Source organism: Amphiprion ocellaris, chromosome 21, assembly GCF_022539595.1.
Source record: "Amphiprion ocellaris isolate individual 3 ecotype Okinawa chromosome 21, ASM2253959v1, whole genome shotgun sequence".
Classification (NCBI taxonomy): domain Eukaryota; kingdom Metazoa; phylum Chordata; class Actinopteri; family Pomacentridae; genus Amphiprion; species Amphiprion ocellaris.
Genome location: NC_072786.1, coordinates 13,253,067 through 13,273,106, shown reverse-complemented (window position 1 = coordinate 13,273,106; position 20,040 = coordinate 13,253,067). Strand labels below are relative to the sequence as shown.

The 20,040-nt window shown below is 39.8% G+C and overlaps 2 protein-coding genes across 4 annotated transcripts; one reads left to right on the top strand and one right to left on the bottom strand.

Moving 5' to 3' along the window:
- The first annotated feature begins 78 nt into the window (after window positions 1–78).
- Window positions 79–7,344, top strand: si:ch211-244b2.3 (uncharacterized protein LOC557230 homolog). Its single transcript, XM_023284780.3, has 12 exons — window positions 79–729; window positions 833–872; window positions 1,011–1,140; window positions 2,895–3,039; window positions 3,313–3,433; window positions 3,530–3,608; window positions 3,794–3,905; window positions 5,499–5,604; window positions 5,729–5,810; window positions 6,136–6,199; window positions 6,530–6,644; window positions 6,771–7,344. The coding sequence occupies exons 1-12, from the start codon at window positions 724–726 to the stop codon at window positions 6,830–6,832; spliced, it is 1,062 nt and encodes a 353-aa protein (XP_023140548.2). The 5' UTR covers window positions 79–723; the 3' UTR covers window positions 6,833–7,344.
- A 120-nt stretch (window positions 7,345–7,464) lies between these two features.
- On the bottom strand, window positions 7,465–20,040 carry scyl2 (SCY1 like pseudokinase 2). Of its 3 annotated transcripts, none has more exons than XM_023284776.3 (19): window positions 19,883–20,040; window positions 18,062–18,258; window positions 17,739–17,896; window positions 17,202–17,346; window positions 15,910–16,059; window positions 15,560–15,781; window positions 14,977–15,093; window positions 14,722–14,847; window positions 14,337–14,513; window positions 14,006–14,017; window positions 13,677–13,799; window positions 13,169–13,282; window positions 12,801–12,933; window positions 12,592–12,710; window positions 12,324–12,424; window positions 11,991–12,060; window positions 11,765–11,842; window positions 11,552–11,674; window positions 7,465–10,308 (listed from the first exon to the last, which is right to left on the bottom strand). In XM_023284776.3, exons 2-19 carry the CDS (start codon window positions 18,236–18,238, stop codon window positions 9,676–9,678), a joined length of 2,778 nt encoding a protein of 925 aa, XP_023140544.2. In that variant the 5' UTR covers window positions 18,239–18,258; window positions 19,883–20,040; the 3' UTR covers window positions 7,465–9,675. The 3 variants fall into 3 exon arrangements, with proteins under 3 accessions (XP_023140544.2, XP_023140545.2, XP_023140546.2); XM_023284777.3 differs by having other exon boundaries at window positions 18,062–18,255; window positions 19,883–20,030; XM_023284778.3 differs by lacking the exon at window positions 14,006–14,017.

The window sequence follows — 20,040 nt, the reverse complement described above, 5'->3', positions numbered from 1 at the left end:
AATATAATTGTTTTGTCTTTCATACTGTTGGGTAAAAGGGATTGTAGCTTTGTAGTAGCACCTCTAAAGCTTTAGAACAGGCTACTTCCTTCTCCATTTTTGAGAAGAATGTCAAGAATGCTTTGGATGGCTTTGGTTTCTCTGTAATCCTAGTATTTTATAAGCATTTTATAATCTGATCTTACAAGCTTTGACCTGTTTGTCTTATTTTTTTTTGGTGTTTTATCCTGTTTTTTTTCTTACTTCACTGAATATTTTTTGTCATCTGTGTTAAAACACCTGCAGGACTTTTGTCATCCTAGGTTGTTTTAAAATGTATGATTTTAACGAACTTGATTTAATTTGATACCAAAATACAAAATCTTGTTTGCAGAGTTGATCCCTTTTCAGCCGATATCAAAACATTATGCAAGCCCTTGAAGAATAGTCTCAGTCTTAATTTTTAAAATTAGATTTCAAGTCAGACACTGAGATTTAAGCTGTCTAAGCTCTAAACACTTCATAGAGCATATTATGGTCTGTCCTCTGGCTTCCTGCTTTTCTCTGAACCCGCCCATGTTTCAGTTGTCAGCTCAGAACTGAAAGTGAAACTGCTAATGTGAAATACAACCAGCTTCGGTGTGATAAGTAGTGAAACTGTATAGTGTTTATTAAATAGTCAACTGATAATCTCTCTTTTGGCTAATCTGCCTTTTTGTTCCTGTTACAGTGTGTTGTCTTCACATGATGGTGAGTGTGTCAAATCAGTCTGAGCTACAGAAAGTTGTTTGACTTTGTATTTTAAATGTTAGATGTTTTGCTTGATCTGTGGTTGTGTGTTTGTTGCTTTTAGGAAGATTTTGAGAAGGTGGACTGTTTTCAGGAAACTCCAGGTCTGTACAGCATACCAGTTTTAAGCTCCTGCTATAGTAATTGTATGATTGAAAAGGAAAACAGTGTAAATCTACCCAGAAAAGCTTGTTAAGACTATGTGAATGCATCAGAAGGTCACATATTCGTGTATTTTACAGTCAGTGGGAAGCATTATGAGTGGCAGCTGTTAGTTGATCGTCATTGGCTGCCAGTAGCCAACGATCATGTGATCGAGACTCACTACTGCCAACCTGGAGCCAAAGGAATCACCATCAACACAAGCCACGGGTCAGTGTGTTGTGGTTTTATCTTTGCAGTGTTAAAGAACTAAGAGTTAGTTGTCTTTGTTTGACGGTCATGAACAATGTGTAATCTTTAAATACTTGAAAGGAAAATGACCCTGACTCAAAATTGTATCACCTCTCAGTAACTGCAATGCAATCCAAATTGACAAGTACTCTCTTTGTTCTTATGTAAAATTAAAAACTAACAGATTATCTGTATAAAAAAAACACAGGCCTCACAGTAGGAACTCAATGCCACAAAAGTCAGTCTGTATGTTTTATTTAAATGAATTTCAAGTCGCTTAGTTTTTCAAAACTTTGTGCGTGCATCTTGTAAGACTCACTCCACAGCATGAAGGATATCAGTGTGCCACAAATTTCTGGAGAGATGTTTTGTCATTCTTTGGAGACAATTTTTTTCCAGCTGCTTTTGCTCCAGTGGTTGTGTTTCTCTACTTTTACCTTACATTGCCAAAGGTGTGCTATTAGATTCAAGTCAGGCGATGCACTTGGCCACATCATTCTGGATGGTTATCATGTTAGAATATTCATCTTCTGCTAAGCCTCTGCAGAGTAGAGTCATCACAGTCATTTATGGTGGCATCTATCAATGTCATCTGCCCAACACTTCACACTCATGCAGCCTTTATCAACACCGTTCTACTCTGTGCTTCACTGTCAGGACTATATGTTCACTGTGGTAGTCATGACCAGGTTTACAGTAAACATGCTGGATCAGATCTGACCTAAAGAAATTCATCTTGGTCTCATCTGTCTGAAGAATGTTCTCCCAAAAATTGCTAATTTTTTATACATTATAGCAGTTTATTTCTGCAGATTCGAGCTGAAGAGCGAGCAATGGTTCTTTTTTTCGTGGATGCTGTCTATAAAGGTTGATGTTGTATGATGTTGTTCACACTGTCTGAACCATCACAGAAACCCTAATATCCGCTGTTTACCCCATGTGCCAAGACTTTCTCATCTGTTTTTTGAGTTGGATTGTGAAAGTAGTGCACTGTCTGTGTCACTTTATTACAATACCCACTGCAGCTCTGATTAGTGGTATTATGACTCATTCTACACCTCCTGATTACTGCTGTGTTTTGGCTGTTTTTTAGCTGCTGACCAATCCTTCAGTATCTTTGTGAGTCTCACAATCAGATTTTTCACACATGTGGCAGTTCTTTTCTATGTGGAGCCATGATGCAGACATGCACACAGACACATCCCATAGATCACATAGACAGAAAATCACAGGTGTTATCAGTTTGGTGTCAGTGATCACAGGTGTATTCACTTCTGTTGCACTGAGTTTCAACTTTGGGGCCCATGCTTTCCCCGTAGTCTTTCTAATGTATTTGTTACTGATTATTCTTAAGAGGAAGTACTGCTAAGAAGTAATGCAACTATTAAGAGGTGATACAATTTGTATTTTGCACAGGGATGCACTCACCTCTGTTGTACACTGTATGAGGAGGAAAAGCTACATTTTTTAAACCATAGTACTTTTGACCATTTCTTGCAGGGTGAAGGAATGGCATTTGAAAACAGTTTTATAAAGAAAATAAAATTGTCCATTGTAGCTGAGGATGGTGAAACAATGACATTAAGAACATTTACAACATATTGAGAAATGACTTAGATGGCTAGGTTTTGCGTTGATGCAATCAAAGCAAAGTTATTACCCCAGTAATCTTTTAGTAAAGGGGCACATTCAAGAATTGTCTGTTAAACTGATTTATTTTTGTTTTTTCACAGGCAGGTGTTCATAGACTTTGATAAGTTACAGACTCCTAATGCAGCTCTGAAGGTGCAGAGACTGAGCTTCCTGTCTCAGGGCCAGACTGAGGACGTCGGCTGGTACTTCAGAGACGACCAGCTGTGGTGTGAATATGGAGCCCAGGTGAGGAAACTAATGAAACTACAGACGTAGTCTCTTTATACTACTCACAAAAACAACGAAGTAGGATGTTTTTGTATTATTTCCCTGTAAAACCTAACCAGAATTTGGGAATTTTAGCCTTCTTAGAGTTGTTTAACAAGTCCAGTTTCTTAGTTTTATTGATCAGGACGTTATTTTCTGAGCACCACATTGCAAAATTTTTCTTCCAATCCCTTTAGTTCATTTGATTTTTAGTGTCTTTACTTCCTTGATGTCCCGTCTCTTCCTCTTTAGGGTCCCGGCAGGTTGTCCTCATCAATCAGCAGCAGAGATATTGAACTTCAGTTCAGTCTGAACCCTCAGGGAACCTTCAGATTCACAGTGGGCTCTACAGGATACTCACTTGACTTCTCCAGTATGTGGCATTTCCATTTAAATTGAGTGTGAACTTGTTGATTTGACGTATTTCCTTATGAAGCTAAAACCTAACTTATAGTTTTCTTCTTTGCAGCCATGACCCAAACGAACCACATCACAGGCCTGTGCAGGAATGTACGCAGACGTCCAAAACTTGCTTCCAACACTGAGAGGTAAAACTTTTTCTCTTTCATGTTAAGCAAATACCCTTTAGTCTTTTGAAACACCAGAAAACAAAGTGAAGTGTAGTTCACTTAGTTTGATAGCGGAATCCTTATGGAACCGCCCTCAGATGAAATTTTTTTCCCTTAGAAATCCACATATTTATGTTTCATGTTCATGTTTGATGTGTCTGCAGCCTTTCCTCCACATCAGTCCTGCCCACAGCTTCCTCCTCCCAGCTCACTGATGGAGGCTACAAGTGGAAGTTCATGGGAGATGAGGGGGTGTGGACAGAATATCAAGCACATGTAAGTAGGTCATCCAATAATTTCATGTCGGTTTAGCAGAGAATTTAGAAATAAAACCTGCTTGAAGTAAATGCTCAAAGTTTCACTTTCAGCTGGAAAGTTACTATGTCAAGGTGCTTATTGTGTGCTTTAAAGGGATATTTAACTTTCATTATATATGTTGGACCTGGTAAATAATCAAGAGACAGCAGTGGCATCTAGTGGTCAAATAGAAAATACCCTAATGATTTATCATTCTATTGATTTCAATGTAAACTATCATCAGTTTTCAGTTACCTCATGAACTTTATAGTGTCATGCAAAAGCTTGCGACTATGAACTGTGAAGTGAGTAGAAGATGACCTGAACTCTAAAAGGGATCAAAAGCAAAGATGAAATGATCATTTCAGATTTTAAGTAACATTTTTGCATATTATTTTTGTTTTGTGCAATTTTTAGAGTGAAAACAGGAAAGTATCACCATGCGAAAGACATTTGATCTTTTACCAAGATGTCACACTTTAAGTAGCTTGTCAGGGCTGTAGCTTGTTTACAGTTATTATTGGGAAAGGCCAGGTGATGTAAATTTCAAGGCAAATATTCAGATTCCTCAAAGCTTGTCCCAGTAATCAGTAGCCATCTAAGCAGCACTCTCAACATTAAAATAATTGATGCCCACAAGGCTGGAGAGGCTTTTAAAAGATAAGAAAATGTTTTGCAGGTAGCCGTTTCCTCGGTTCCTAATGTAATCAAGAAATGGCAGGGAACAGGAACAGTGGAGGTAAACTTTAGGTCTGCAAGACAGAAACAAGTCTCTTAGAGAACTGCTAGTATGGTTGCTAGGAAGGCAGATCAAATCATTGACTATGACCTTCATGGATCATCAAAAGAAAACGTTCCCTGCATCCTCATCCAAAACTTCTGTATCAGAAGATTGCAAATGAACATCTAAACAAGTCTGATGCATTTTTGGAAACATTGAGGGGACAAAAGGGGACTGGAGCACATTAACCAGAGATAATTCACAGCTAGAACAGATATAGTCAGTCTGAACTTGGTGTACAATTGTCATTGGATAAGTAATTGAACAGGATTTCAAATCTACTGGATGATATATCAGGGGTTGGAGTTACTGTAGTTAGTATCCTTTTTGCTAAGACCATGTCAGCAACACAAACCTCTCTGAAAGTTCTGGTACAAACATGACCAGAACAAACATCTGTGAAATGTGAAGAATGGAGAGATCTCTTAAAGTTACAGGCATAAAAGTTCACAAGTACAAGTAGAAATATCTGTCAAGCATTTACAAGCTGTGATACTTGCCAAATGAGGTGTTATTAAGTACTGACCATCCACAGACATTTGCTTTTCGTTCTTTTCCATTTGTTCATTTTTTAATTTTAAACTGGAAATAAAAAAGTAATCTTGCTTAAATTATGAAAGAATTTTTCCTCTTGGAAATCAGGTCATTTTCTTCTTAGTTACCATAACAGAAACTTTCACCTTAACTTTCATGATGCTGGCTTGTTTTAATATGTCTTTAACTCAGAAACTAAGTCCAAATATACATTCTTCTACAAGCTGATGTATTTGTTCTGGCTTGTATGCGTGCAGATCTGTTCATTTGACAGCGCTGCTATTGAGAGACAATACCAGATGAACCCTCAGGGTCAGCTGCACTTCATGGTCAAGAGCTTCTCGTATACACTGGATTTTTCAAGTAAGGCACACACATAATGTACAACTGCTCAGCTGTTCTCATGTTAAACCAAATAGCTAATTCTTTTGTTGAGGCCAGCAATTTAAATTCCCACTGAAACATTGCCTACGATGGTTTATCATAGAAATGTGTCAAGTCAACAACATTTTTGGGACTTCGAGGACAGTGAGGAGGACTGTTAACCACGGGATCCAACAGAGCAGCAGGTCAGGAGAAACATTTGGTTTCGTCCCCTGATATCCCTTAACTTGTCTGATAATTGCAAAAGGTGACAGGAACATATAGTCATCTTCATTTAAAACCTGTTAATTAGGAAAAATATTAACACCATCAATTAAATTAGATGCAACACTTGAGATTTTAGGGGCTACACTTCACTCTTACACATTGATGTGTTGCTGTTAATCTAACATTTCACCAGTGTTCCATCTAATATTTTATCTCTGTCTCATGCACACTAAATCTGCAGAATTTGGGTTTAAATTCATATATTTGCTATCTATGTTTTCATCTTCATATCATGTTTTTTAGTTCAAGCGCGTCGCCACAATGGCAGTTCCAAGATATCGGTGGAACATGGATGGATTATTCCAAAGTAAGACTTAACTTTCTTTTGTTGTTGTACAAATAGAGCTATAAAAAAATCTGTAGATCAGTAAATAAGTTAGCAAGAAGACTAAAGTCAACAATCTACAAGTCTACACCACTGTGACTGATGAATTTTGCAGGCATTTGGTCATAAAAAAAAATTCTGGGCAAATGAGGTGGAAATATCACCAAAGTCATTATGAATAATCCTCTTGGGACCATGAACGCCCTTACAAAATAGTTAATATATTATTATGAATACAGAAAACATTATTTTTTTGTGAGCTACTCAGAATTTACCAACATTTTATTTAAGTGCGTGTGGTGTTCTGTGCAGGGACTCGCTCAGTGCAGCATTTCCAGTCAGGACATCGAGATCCAGTACCAACAGAACCCTTCAGGCACTACAACATTTACCACCAAGTACTTCAGCTACGAGCTGAACTTCTCAGGTGAGCTGGACAGAAAGTTTCCTCCAAGTCTAGTATTCCACACCGTGCTGCACTTCTCACTGATATTCGTGCAGCTGCAATGGGATCATCTGCGTGTTCAGTCCAGACTGATTGTGTCTTTTGCAGCCATGACTCAGAAGAACCTGTCGACTACCACCACCAGACCAGTGAGACGACTTAACCAGTGACGGAAACAGATTTGGAAGTCTGGGATGAACTTGATCATATGAGTTGCTGTATGCCACTGCCTGCCTCAGGTTACCTCAGGTTATGTTGGAATGACCCAGCAGTGTGAGGAAATATTCTTTATATGAACAGGGCTTATCTACAATGCACCTTTTTCCTTAATTAAAAAAAAAAAAAAAAAGACCTTTGACAAGATACAGTATCTCACTTTCTCTCTAAAATGGTTGGATTTAGTGCTGGGGTTTGGTTACTGGTCAGCTGCTACTAAATCAATTTACTTTCTTTTAATAATGTCAATCAATAAAATAACTCATTTTTTAACTTAAAACAAAATATATGTTGACCAATGTTGCATAGAACCCTATATTTTTTGTGCTTTAGTAAATCCTAAAATCTGCCTTGCACTTTTTAAATGTTTTTACTGTTTATCGTTTAATAAGATACCACTTTTATCCTGTATTGACTTTATGTTTCAGGTATTGCTGCCTATTAAATTCTGCATGTAAATCTAAAATGGCTCATCAATACTCCCTTGAAATCAGAAATCTTTTACCATTTTCTGCAAACACACACTCCTGAATCTAAAGCTGTGTTTGAAGGCCATGACACAAATGACGACCATCCTTTGAGAATATTAGATTGTGTACTTTCATTTATATGTACAGACTTTCATTGAACCACCTCAGAGACCAGCACCTTGACACACAAAACAAAGCCCACACTACACATATATGACAGCAGTAGTATACAAATGATCTTGTAGAAGAATAAGCTTTAGTTTTCTGCTTTGGGGTTCATAATATGTGACACACACTCCAAAGACCACATCCACTTTGTGATGAAATCAAAACTGCCACATGTCGCTTCACAGATGAAAAACATCCACTCACGGACACATTTGTAGTCTTCTATGTCAAAAATATGAAATGAACAGAACCAGATGAGCCAAATGAATTAATGAGTAACACTGCCATGTATCTGGACAGTAAGCACACCTCATGTTGGTGGCATTTTTTTTTGTACAAAAAACAAAAAGCAACACAATGAAAGACATTACGATTCAGCAACAATCATCTTAAGCAGAAACAGTGTGACCAAGGTGCATCTAACAACCCTAAAATGGTGCGATAATCTTTCTTAAATGTAAGATTAAGAACGAGTACACATGAACGTCGAACTGTGTAGAAAATCTGACAGACCTGTGAAGTTATCGTCGGTGAAAAGAGTTTTAGTTAAGGACACATCGAAAGCTGTTTAAGCCAATCAAAATGCACCCTCAACAACCAAAAAGGATTATTGCACACGACTCATCTAAGGCCTCTTAACCATTATCACAAGAACATAAAAATGCAAAGGCCCTCACAGAGCAATCCACTTTTAAATAACTATATATTTACACTTCATGTTATGTCGCCACCACAGGTCCTCTGACAGCTGAAAAGTGCTGAAATATATAGTAATAATCTTCATTGAATAAACTGAAATGGAGGATTTGAGACCCTTAAATGTCTCATCAGGGAAGATGTGTGAAGTAAAAGTCATTGGTCACTAGAAGAATTAGGAATCATAAGAAAAGATGCTAATCAAACTTTAGATCTTTTGTGGTTGAGGTCAGTAACATGCAACAAAGCAAAGTCATTGGAGAAACTAAAGTCAGAAGGCTGATTAAGGAGGGAAATATTAATAGTTGAGTAACAGATTAGTGCTGCCTAGTTTTCCACATGTACCCTTGTAAGGCACAAAAGCAAAAGCAGTGCATATGCTCCTTGCTTTTAGCACTAGCATCTTGTTAAATCGGCACTGCTGTAGTAGCTACTCCACACATCGTACTCCGCTATCATCTGACACAGATAAAGTCATTCATACAGAATTTATGGAAACTGTTAAATATTTTGTTAGCAAAGGAGGTGAAATGGTCAACAAACTTTGACAAGATAAAACTAACCCCTTCCTTTTTAACAAGCTTGCTTGGATGTCCAAATTAAAAGCAAGCTTTGCCACATGATCAAAGGAGACCAAAGGGGTAAAATGAAGCTGAAAGCCCAATCTGCGTTCACAAAACTGAGGTTAGCAATGCTGCAGAGAAATGGTTACCATGGAGACGGACTGCAGAGAGGCTACTTGGTTTGCCCCGCTGGGCTGTCAATTTTCTACACCCCTTTTCAGAGGAGCCTCCTGGATGCAGATCAGTGGTTGCAGGCTTGTCAGAGCTTCACTTCAAGCTACCTCCCACTGGACTCAGACATTTTGGTGGTTGTCATATTTGTTTCTGCCCCAACCCTCTGATCACTTTAGACATGCTGCGAATCCTAAAATAGTGTTGAAAAGCAATAAAGGTACACAAGCTTGAAACTGAGCAGATGTGAAGCACGGAAGCCACTTTTTCTGTCTTTTTGTCATTTTAAAGTGATGATTCTGATGCAACTTGTTCAGGAAGTGAAAATCACAGCATCCACTCAGTCACTCATGATATGAACACAAAACCTTCCTGAATAAAGTGAGTTGGAATTCATCTCAACCCATGACATTTGGACTCCCAAGAATGTCAAGTACAAAACAGTAGGAAACCCCCAGCATTTAAAGACCACAGCATAGAAGAAGCAGTTACCACCCCAACCGTTTGTCCTTCTGGTCAAGTAGAAATGGAATTCAGGTGCAGGTTAATTTGCCAGCAGAATGTGAGTAATAGTCAGAATTTAAACCAGGTCAGATTAAAAATACAAACAGCAAGACCTTTGAAAGGACTTAAAATCTTCACATTCGGTCAGCGTCTTGTGTGAGAATTCAAGACTCTTCTGTCCACGGTCAATTAAAGAACAGCCTGGCATCTTTTTTCAATTTATGTTTAGCCAAATAAGTCCTTCAGATCATTGTTGACAGACGCACTATGTTTAATCCCACTTGGGTTCATGCTCGGGGCAGCAGCAGGTTGAGAAAAGTTCTGCGGGCTGAAGAAAGGGTTTGCTTGCATCCCGAACCCACTGGGTACTCCTCCCATACCTACTGGCACACCCTGCATCGGAGTCTGAGCATTCTGAGGTGGACCAAACTGACTGAGCCATGGAGTGCTGGCCCCAGGTGTTGGATTGGGACCCATTTGGTTGAGGGTGACTTTGGGTTTGTTGGGAGTAAAAAGACTGTCCAAGGCTGACATGTCGGGAGCTTTATTCGACTGCCCAGCTAGTCCGTGATTCTGAGCAAGGGCTCCAAAGTTAGGGGTGCTGGTGGTGGTGGCCATTCCGCCATAGAGGCCTGGACCTGGTGGCCGCATGCCCATCCCCATGGCTCCTGTCTGGAAGCCCATGGTTTGGTTGAAACCATTAGAGACCGGGGCTCCCATGGAGCCGACCATTGGGGTGGTGGAGGGGAAGGCTGCCATGGTGGTGCCCTGGACTGGGGCTGGTCGTGGTGTGTTGGCCAAGGACATGCTGGATAGAGACGTCATGTTGTTGAGTAGGCTGCTTGTCAGATCCTTCGTCTGCAAAGGAAAAAAAACATTTATTATCACAAACCATGAGTATTTAAACTAGGGATTGACTAATATTGGGTTTTCAGAGCCGATACCAATGCTAATTATAGTTTATAACTAATTATAGTTAATCAAGAAGATCGATGACGGTTATTTCAGTGTTTCCTCTACATTCATTTAGGAGCGGTGGGCCGCCATTCCTAAATCCTAGCCGCCTCTCCTTCAAATTTCTTTTTTTTTTTTTAATTGTCACAAATACACCACCGCCGCATGTTTCCACCTTCACAGCAGAGTCCTGCATTGGGTCGAGTACTCGCGAGTACTAAGGTAAACTACAGATAACTATCTCACTCAGTATCTACTCTTTGATATGTCAGGTTAATATGACGTTAATTACTCGTGAGAGAGCGGCCTGGAAAGTGACGTCACGTCAAGCACCCAGGCATCAGGTCAGAGAGTCAGAGGAGTGTCGTCTTGGAAAATAGGGCAGCGACTTACCAGAGAAAAGTTATTAGTTATTAATTTTATTGTTTTATTATTTTTTTCTTTTTTCTGTTTACATTCAGTCTTTAAAAAGCCATTTTCAACAGGCCATTCAATAAAAAGGTTGTAAAAGTAAAATCTGCAGTCAAATGTCATTTGTTTACGCCACCACGGCTCCCCGGAGTACCTGACCCCGCTGCTGAAAAAAATCCTAGAGGAAACACTGTATTTGGCACTGACATAATGTTTTAACAGCATGTGATGTCTGGGAACCTGTCATTCATGACTAGGTTTCTTCAGTAATAAGATGACTACAACTGAATATGTAAAATAGAAATAAGAGTGATCAATATAAGAAGCTCTCCTCCGTTTATCTGAGTTCGACAGAGATTGATCAGTTTGATTCCAGCAGTTACGTCTGGTGTTCTTTTCTGTTTTGTTTTTTTTAATCTTTCTGTGTCCTATTACTTGTATTTGGCCACCAAAGACACAAAAACATTATTAGTTATTGTTTTCTAGACACTGTGTCAAGTTAATTTGTGGTTGCCTTCTAACTAGCCAGTAGCCGTTAGCATAGCTTTAGCCACTGTGAAAGTAGCTCATTTCCTGGTTTGTGGCAACAGCTTGTGTTTCTTGTTCAGTTTTTGCAGTCTCTGCTTGAGAGGCATTTCTGAGACCACAGAGTGAACAGACAGAGAGAGGTGGCTGCATCAGACCTGAAGGAGCACAAGAAGTTGTGCTTGTCTGTACAGACATTTCCAGGCTTTACCTGTGCATTGGTAGTGGCGGCTGGTTTGATCGTCTGTGGTGCTAAAGGCTGCTGGTTCCTCAGTTTGGCTGCCTGCTCCTGCTCCTTAGCCAATCGCTGCTTCTCCTCCAGAGTGAGAGACATCTACAGCCGGGCAGATAAGAGACATCACATACAAACTGGACTGCATGCTAAATTAATTTGTGTAAATGAAGTGTGACAGTATTTGCCTACCCTATTAGGCTGTGAGGTTGATGCTGCAGTTCCATTTTCTTTCCCATTAACCCCTGAGCTGCCAAAGATATCGTCAATCTGGAAAAACAAAAAATTGGAATCACTATATTGAGTGGTAACATTTACAGGCTTTTTCAGGTTCTTTAAAAGCATAAAGAAAATATTTATTGTATGGTAACTATATTTGTGTTCTCAGATCCTGTGGGTCATGGAATCAACCTCTCACCTGGTTGCCAGAGCTAGGTGGACTTTTGATGTCCTCTGATTGGCTCCCTGGATTTGATATGTTTATACTCCTGTTAAAAGAGACAACAGTGATCAAAATCAATAATTGGAATGAATCTGAACACAGACTAGGCTGGTTCATTATACCATTACTATCCTCGGGTGGACGGTAGTGACTGTTCACTACTCATTTTCCATTAGCAATTAGAATTACCTCTGACATCACAGCTTATTCATATTAAAAATTCCAATGAATATTTATGGCGATATGATTAAAAATCTAAGTGAATAAAAGGAATCTATTGTAATGGGTGAACTAAATGAAGACAGACACCTCTGCTCTTCTTGCATCACATGCAGCTGCTCCAGCTTCGTCTTGTGTTCGGCCTCCATGCGGCTCAGCATGTCACGGATAACCATCATGAAAGAGTTAAACTGAAACGTGGAATACATCAATTACAGTAACAGAAATGACCTCAATTAGATTTAAGCATATAATGCAACATGTGTTAGCTGTAAACTAAATTAAGAAAATTATCTATTTTTACAGATTTGCAGGTAAGTTAAATTTAAATACATACACATGTTTAGCTGTGCAGTACCTGGTTCAGATTGAGGTTGTTGTCTATGCTAAGAGAGACAAGATGCGGCAGGCTTTTGGTGGCAAGGTGCTCTTTGGGGATGCCCAGCTTCTTGTGGCTGAAGGTACACTTATAGATTCCTAAAGTAAGGAGAATAAAGTCCAACAACTACTCATTAAGTAATCCAAGATGTTAGTCACTATTGAGTCAATCATATGTGATTTGTTTACCCAAAATGCCCATAAGAACTGCTGGTTCTCTCGAGGGGATCTGCTGCAGGAAGGGCAGGATCTCATCAATGACAAACCACTTGTCTAGATATTCCAAAATCTTCCCCAGACACACCAGAGAGTTCACTCGCACCTACAAAATGACACAAGTGGCAGAAAATTACAGTCTTTCAGTGGTAAGTTTTTGAAAGACAGATTCAAGCACTCGTTTGTAGTTAATAGTGGTGAAAGTAAGAAGTGTCACAGAAGGACAATGACAAAGTAAATAATCATTAAATACTACAGACATCTCAAAGATAGAATTTTTGTGGATGCGCACAGCCTGAAAACGACAAGCTGGGAGCAGAAAATAACAGATGAAGACTCACAGCAAGTGAGGAGGTCTGTAGGCAGGCTGATTTGATTCGAGGGATGAGGGAGTTCTTCATGGATGGGTAGTCAATCAGGTTGGCAAATGTTGGGATGATGTTCAGGCACAGCTCCTGCTCAGCCACAGATAAGATGTAATGAAATATGACATTTTTATGATGCCAAGAATATCACACATTCTTACTGTGCTCTCAAGATAACGCTACAAAAGAGAACTAAGAGCTGCAGTAGGTGAAATAGCAAGTGTTCCAAGGTTTCCGAGTGGAATACTAAAAATATACACCAATGAAGCAAAAACTGGCAAGTATTCCCACAGTGTTTGTACTTCAGGCTTGGTGTGTCTGAAGCAATAAAAGGACTAGAAATAACTAAAAGGCCTGAAAGTGTTTTTGAAACATCACCTTGCTTTTTCACAGAACAAGCATACAGTAGGTCTTTGAGTCAGTCACTTTAGCGGTGTACAACTGACTGAGTAGCTCAAATTTTTCCAGAATATTTCTTCTGTACCTGGATCTGTACTGACGGGGCCTCCAGAGCTCTGTAGACCATGGGCAGCACACTGTTCTTGATGTCCTCCGCTGGTGTTTTGGTCAGCAGCAGGTCCATCTTTTGCAGGAATATCAGCAGGATCTGCACCACACAAAGACGCAGTTAGGAAAAAAAGAGTCAAATGCAAGAGAATGTTAGCTTATATTGACCTGGTGAGTGCAGTGGTAAGTTGAAGTGAGCGGAGTTTTGCAATTTCAGTGGCTTTAGTGCAGTTTTTAGTGCGACTAACACAACACATACACTGGCTAATGTGGCTGGGGCATATTCACAGCAAAGAGACCACTCACCATGTTACTAGCCTGAAGAAGCATGGAAAGAAGCATACAGAGAAAAGTCTTGATAAAGTGACATACCCAGCCCAAAACAGCATGCTCTTTAGTTAGGTGATATTTAACTGTTCAATCTCAGTGTCAAAATTCAAACACACAAACACCTAAAGGCAGAGAAATCATGCAAAAGTTTTTAGAGACAAAATACTTGTCAGGTGATTTTTTTTTTTTACCTAAATCTATATATCCTAAGAACAAAACATGTATCGATTACAATAGTACGGTCTCTTAAACAACCAGCTGAAGCATCGCCTAGTGTGTGTCGAGGCATGATTCTGGGTTTACCTACCTGAACAGGCTCCTGCTGCTTGAAAACAGGTGTGAGGTCAGGCAGGATGAGGCGAACATACTCATCCTTGGTGCACTCCTCGGCAATAAGCAGCACATTGGGCAGCACAAAGGGAACCATGTCTGGATTGACAAACTCAGAGGTCAACGCAGGCAAGATTCGATACACCACCACTCTCTGTGATAAAAGAAAACAGAATGGTTTGAAAAAATATGACTTCAAACTGTAATACTACTGCAACTCAGGATATGTTCATTAAGAGCACTGTGATTGAAAAAGTAAAATGAAATTTGGTGTTAATGCACTGTAAACAAACTTGGAAAATATACTTCTTAGCTGATCATTTGTACCTAAATTACACTGCAGTTCCTAACCAAGCATTTACCTTTGGTAATTTGGGCAGGACTTTGGGGAGGCCTTTGTAGAACTGGGATTTCTGTAGGTTGTCCCTTTGGAAGAGGGAGTCAAAGTACTGTAGGGTCACTGCACCTACATCATCAAAAAATGGAATCTGAAAGAAAAACAACACAGATTAAATCGGTTCTTAAATCGGATATTAACAACGTAAACACATTCTATGAAAACATGCAGTGAGAGATGACTGATTTTTTTTTTTTTTGCATATAATGACAACACAAACCTTCGTCATCTGGTCTGCGTCAGGCCGGACATTGGGAGTGACACTGAGCAGCATTTTGACGTGTTCCCGCACCTCCTCAGGGATCTTGTTCAACACTGCTGGGCTCATGCTGCTCAGCTATAATTGAACAGAATTGAGAGAAAGGAATAAACCATAAGAGAGTAAAATCAGTGTTTTACTGGTAATACTAACACACAGCTAAACTGCACACACACTTGATAGTTCCACTGATCCACTGCATGGCACAGCCAATCCTGGAGTCCTGGCAGGATTATTGTAGTCATGTTTCTGTTTCACCACTCAAATCAAATATAGACAATGAAGACATTTGACACAAGTTGCCAGAGAGATGATCATGAAAAAAGGAAAAAATAAGCACTAGGGCACAATACTAACTAATTTCCTCAGGTTTCATGGTCCTGCACTCTAGCAGTATTCTCCTAAAATCGAAATGCCACTAAACCCAAATATTTTTCTGAAGTGACACTTTTAAAGTGTTTATGAAGCACAACTACTAGTAGGTTCTAAAAGATTTATGACTGATTCAGTCATGCGCTTCCACATATGGCACACCTCCACTCACCTGGTCCAGCTGCCTACTGAAGCTCTTAAATATGTCATGCTTGTTGACTTGGAAAACAGGCTTTCCTTCATTGAAGACAGCATGCATGACCACGCCCAGAGAGTACATGTCGGAGGCGGAGTCACAGCTGACGGACAGTATGTATTCAGGGGCCAAGTACTCAGGGTTTGGGAGGCAGAGTGGTGGGAGGTTGGGCTCCCACTCTTTACATGTGTACTTAGGCTAAAGAGGAAGAGAGAACATGGGAATGTAAAGATGTGAAAATGCTGCCAGATGGTATTTTGGCTGAGCAGTAAGCTTGGATTAAAGCTTGACAGGCTCATCAGAAGGAACAAAAAGTCTCTGCATACCTCCGCATCTGAGGGGTTGTTGGAGGAGATGCTGAAGTCAAAGCCCATGATCTTCCAAGCTCCGCTCTTGTTGAGGATGATGTTCTCTGGACACAAGTTTCCATGAACCATTTTCACCCCACTGTGGAGGAAGGACAAACCTTCGGAGATCTGAAGAAACAGAGAGATGTAAATTTTATGATCAGGATCAGAGTTCTATACATGAGGCATGTAATCACTTACTTAGTTTGCACCAAAGCATCAACACAAGATACACTGGGTTGACACGCAGTACGACAGATTGTGACCTGGAATTAGTTTACATTGGGCATGTCTCAGCTTGTGTATAAAAGGCTGAACATGATTCGGTACTGCTGCAATATAAGTAGTATAATAGTAACCCTATGCTAAACATTGCAGGCATATTCTAGGTCTCTCAGTCATACATTTCCTCCTTAAAATAACTTTTACAGAACCAATGTGCATTGGAAGTGACAAAAAGGGAGTAAGACAGAGAGAAAATGTAATCTGGCAGGAAGAAAACTGGCATTATTGTTTGTCAGGTAACATCTTTATACTGAAACATGAAAAGTTTGGCTTGAAATTGAGCTGGTTCAGCTTGCTGTGAGAAGCAACAGCATTTGAATGCAAATAGGATTCCTAGGAGTAGACTACATGGCACCAAAACCTGCAGGACTACTAAAATTTAGAGGGTTCCAAACGAAGACTTTTAGTTCTCATGCAGTACTGTTGTTTCACAGATAGGAAAGGTAATCTATGCAATGACAGGACTAGCCAATGCACAAATAGTGTGATTACTGTGTTATACATCATGTTTACACAGGTGGATGGTTTACAAGGACAAAAGTACATACTTGGAATACTCAGTTTTAGCTTTGAGTTTCTCGTGTGTTTTACTATATCCTAAATGTATGTTGTGTGACAACCAGGGTTCATTAACCAGACTTTATTAAGGCATCTTCAAGCTCCTGACACATCGAGCTAGAGTTTATTGATTAATTTACTGAAGATGATTAAGCAACAATTCTGATAAATGAATGATAGTTTAGACAAAGAGGAAATGAATAAAGTCTCCTGATTGCAGCTTCTAAACATGAGGCAATCAAAATGTCAAGCTATGGTAAACTGTGGTGGGCATCTTTAAATGAGCATTTGTAAAAATGCAACAGACAATTTAATATTTTATAGACTAAACAATAAACAACCATCAAGAAAGCAATTATTTTGTATAATGTGAAATAATCCTTAGTTACAGGCCTACAACTAGCAACCTCATCTGTGTGCAAGCTCACCTGCAATAAGCCATACTTGGTCTCCACATCATAGAGTTTGTACTCCTTGATGTCGTTGGGCACGGGGCTTGGCAGGTTGTCCCACTGGCCCAGTACATTGGACAGACTGGCAAACACTGGCTCTGTGCAGAATGCTAAGCAGTCTCTGAAGGCCAAATAGAGAAATAAGATCAGTAAAATTTAAAGCAGCTGCTTTTTGAAATGGAGAGCTATTCTTGAACACAAAGACAATTAACAACATATACAAAAGCAAAAATAGACAATTTATTCTTTATTTACAGCTCTCCTAAGTTTGAGGTACAAAGAAAGAAAGCACAAAACAGCCTCAACATTAATATGCCCTTCTTTTGATCACACCAAGCTGCTGTTCACATACATCCACACACAGCCAGACAAATAGATCTGTTTTGCAATTTCCTTCCTCAAATGTCTAGTCCCTCTTTGAGCTGTAAGTCATTCAGTTTGTTCTTGATATAGATACTTCTACTACAATTTTGTGCAAATGCATGTGCGTTTCTCTGCCCGTGTAATAGTCACCGTGACTCTTCCAGAGGATGCTGTACAGTCAGGAGACGGGGGTGACGCAATCTGGTCAGCTGCTGCACTCCTTTCTTCAGTGAATCAATGATTTGGTCCTTGTCAAATTTCTGATGCTTGTCAATCATCTTCTTATCAAACACAAACACTGCCACTTCCTGGAGGGTCACAGATAAATAACAAAGGTGCTGAAATTAGCATTATTCAGTCACAGAGCTATTCCCGTTGCAGAAAGTCTTTAACTGTGTAAATCATTTATCCGTTCAAATACAGTCTAAACTTGTATGACAAGATCAGGCCTGGTAGGATATTAACACACACACCTGTTTTGTGGACTTCTTGGTGCCATTATAGATCCTCCAGCACAAGCCAGGACCTCCACTGGCAATATGTCGTCCAACTTCAAACTCCCGTGTCACCGGATTACCCATGACGGCGCTGGTGACATCTGCAGTCACCTTGGTGACAGTGCTTTTCAGTTTGTTCAGCATGGACTCCATTTTCAGGCTCGACCTGGCTGCTGAGGTGAGACATTGATGATTACCACCAAGAACAGACTAGCAATTCAGGGAAAAGACAGAGGCGGACCACAGTCAGTCAAATGTAGAAACACAATAGTTTTCACAATCAGAGAAAGAGACAGCTGTACGCTTCTAGCAAAGCAAAAGCCTCCAACAATCCATTAGACATGCACTCTAATGCACCTGCTTGAAAATTTGCACATCAAAGTGCCCACCAGCCTGTGTGCTGAGGAGAATAAGCACCATAACAGTCCAAGCTGTCACCAGAAATATAAAATGACTCAGTGCAAACTCAGCCACACCACATTAGTGCTCTCTTTCAAAATACCTCAGTGTCTTAAAAGCACATTAGGCAACAATAAGTCAGACAAAAGAACATGGCTGACAGTCACAAAGCAAAATGAGTTCTCTGTCAACAGTCTCTTAAAGGTTTTAACTGTCTTGAGTGGGCTTCAAGTCTTTAGATGTTTAGGTTGAAGCTTCTGGCAAATGAAAGTCGTCTACAATGCCATGCATATTGCAGACTTCTTATAATTCTTTATGAATCCAGTACAAAAAATGTTAGGCATCAGGATAAATGTGTCAAAGTACACTGACTCAAACATTGCAGGAACTTGCCAATACCAACCCCAATCAATAATGCTGATATTATGACACAGCAGTGCCACTTTCTGCTGTCAAACTCTATTAACAAAAGCATAAAATCTGTTTGCGCCAGTGATTCCATCTCAATCTTTTCCTGGTGTAAACTTAAAATTCTCTTTAAGAGCCATAATCCAAAACAGCAAAGTCTGATTTAAAGATGTGTAAGTGGTACGGCAAAGGTCGTCTGCTGGGTGCTTTGAACAGGCAACATCGTGGCTCATTTCACTCTATCACAGCTCAAAATTTACTTTGTATCTGGAAAAAGTAGATGATGAAATATTTCTCCTGTCATGAGGCTGTTTTACTGGCAACAGGTTTTACCGATGTAATGCTAAAGAATAACATCTATGTAATGACAATGCCTCCTGTTCAGTTTACTTCACAGAGAGTAGTTTATATCAACATCAGTTCCTGGTTAATGGCTAGACAAACACTGAGAGAGTTGGTCTTAAAAATTCAGCTCAATAAAAACCACCTGCACTGACACTACCTAGCCTAGCACAGTCGTTAGCATGTTAGCCGTCAGATCCCACAGAGCTTATTAATAACAGGTTCCTAACTTTGGTATGATCGGACGAGCGATTCGGGCAACAAATCAATCCATATATTGCCAATAGGTATAAAAAATACGTGTTGAATTTGTCGCTCAGGTTGACTGTCATGTCTGACTGTGAAATACCTTGATGTTAGCCAAGTTAACCGTCTGGTTTAGCCTGTACGCACACATCAGAACTCCACAGGTCTGACACCACCGTTAAGAGGCAGAAAAGATGGCCATAAACCCTCTTTATCTATCCATGTAACTGACAAAATCGTTGCAGTTCACTGTCTACCTTAAAAAGGCTGTTTTACACGGTTTTCACCTACATGGCTAACTAGCCAACAATGCGCAAGTAGACAGTGACGTTACTGTCATTACAGTCAAACACCGACTGTTTCAGTCCAAAGCTGTCACCTCCTACCATTTCTGCGACTTACCTTAATGAGAAAACTGTCTCTCCGTTTACTTTCTTCTTGTAAGTGGATTCTCAGCTGTGTCGCTGTCAGTAATGGCTGTGAAACACAGCCCCCATGTCTTCCAGTGGCATACGAAATCAGTTAGCTTAGCAGGCTAGTAAAGGAAAAGCCTACTTCCG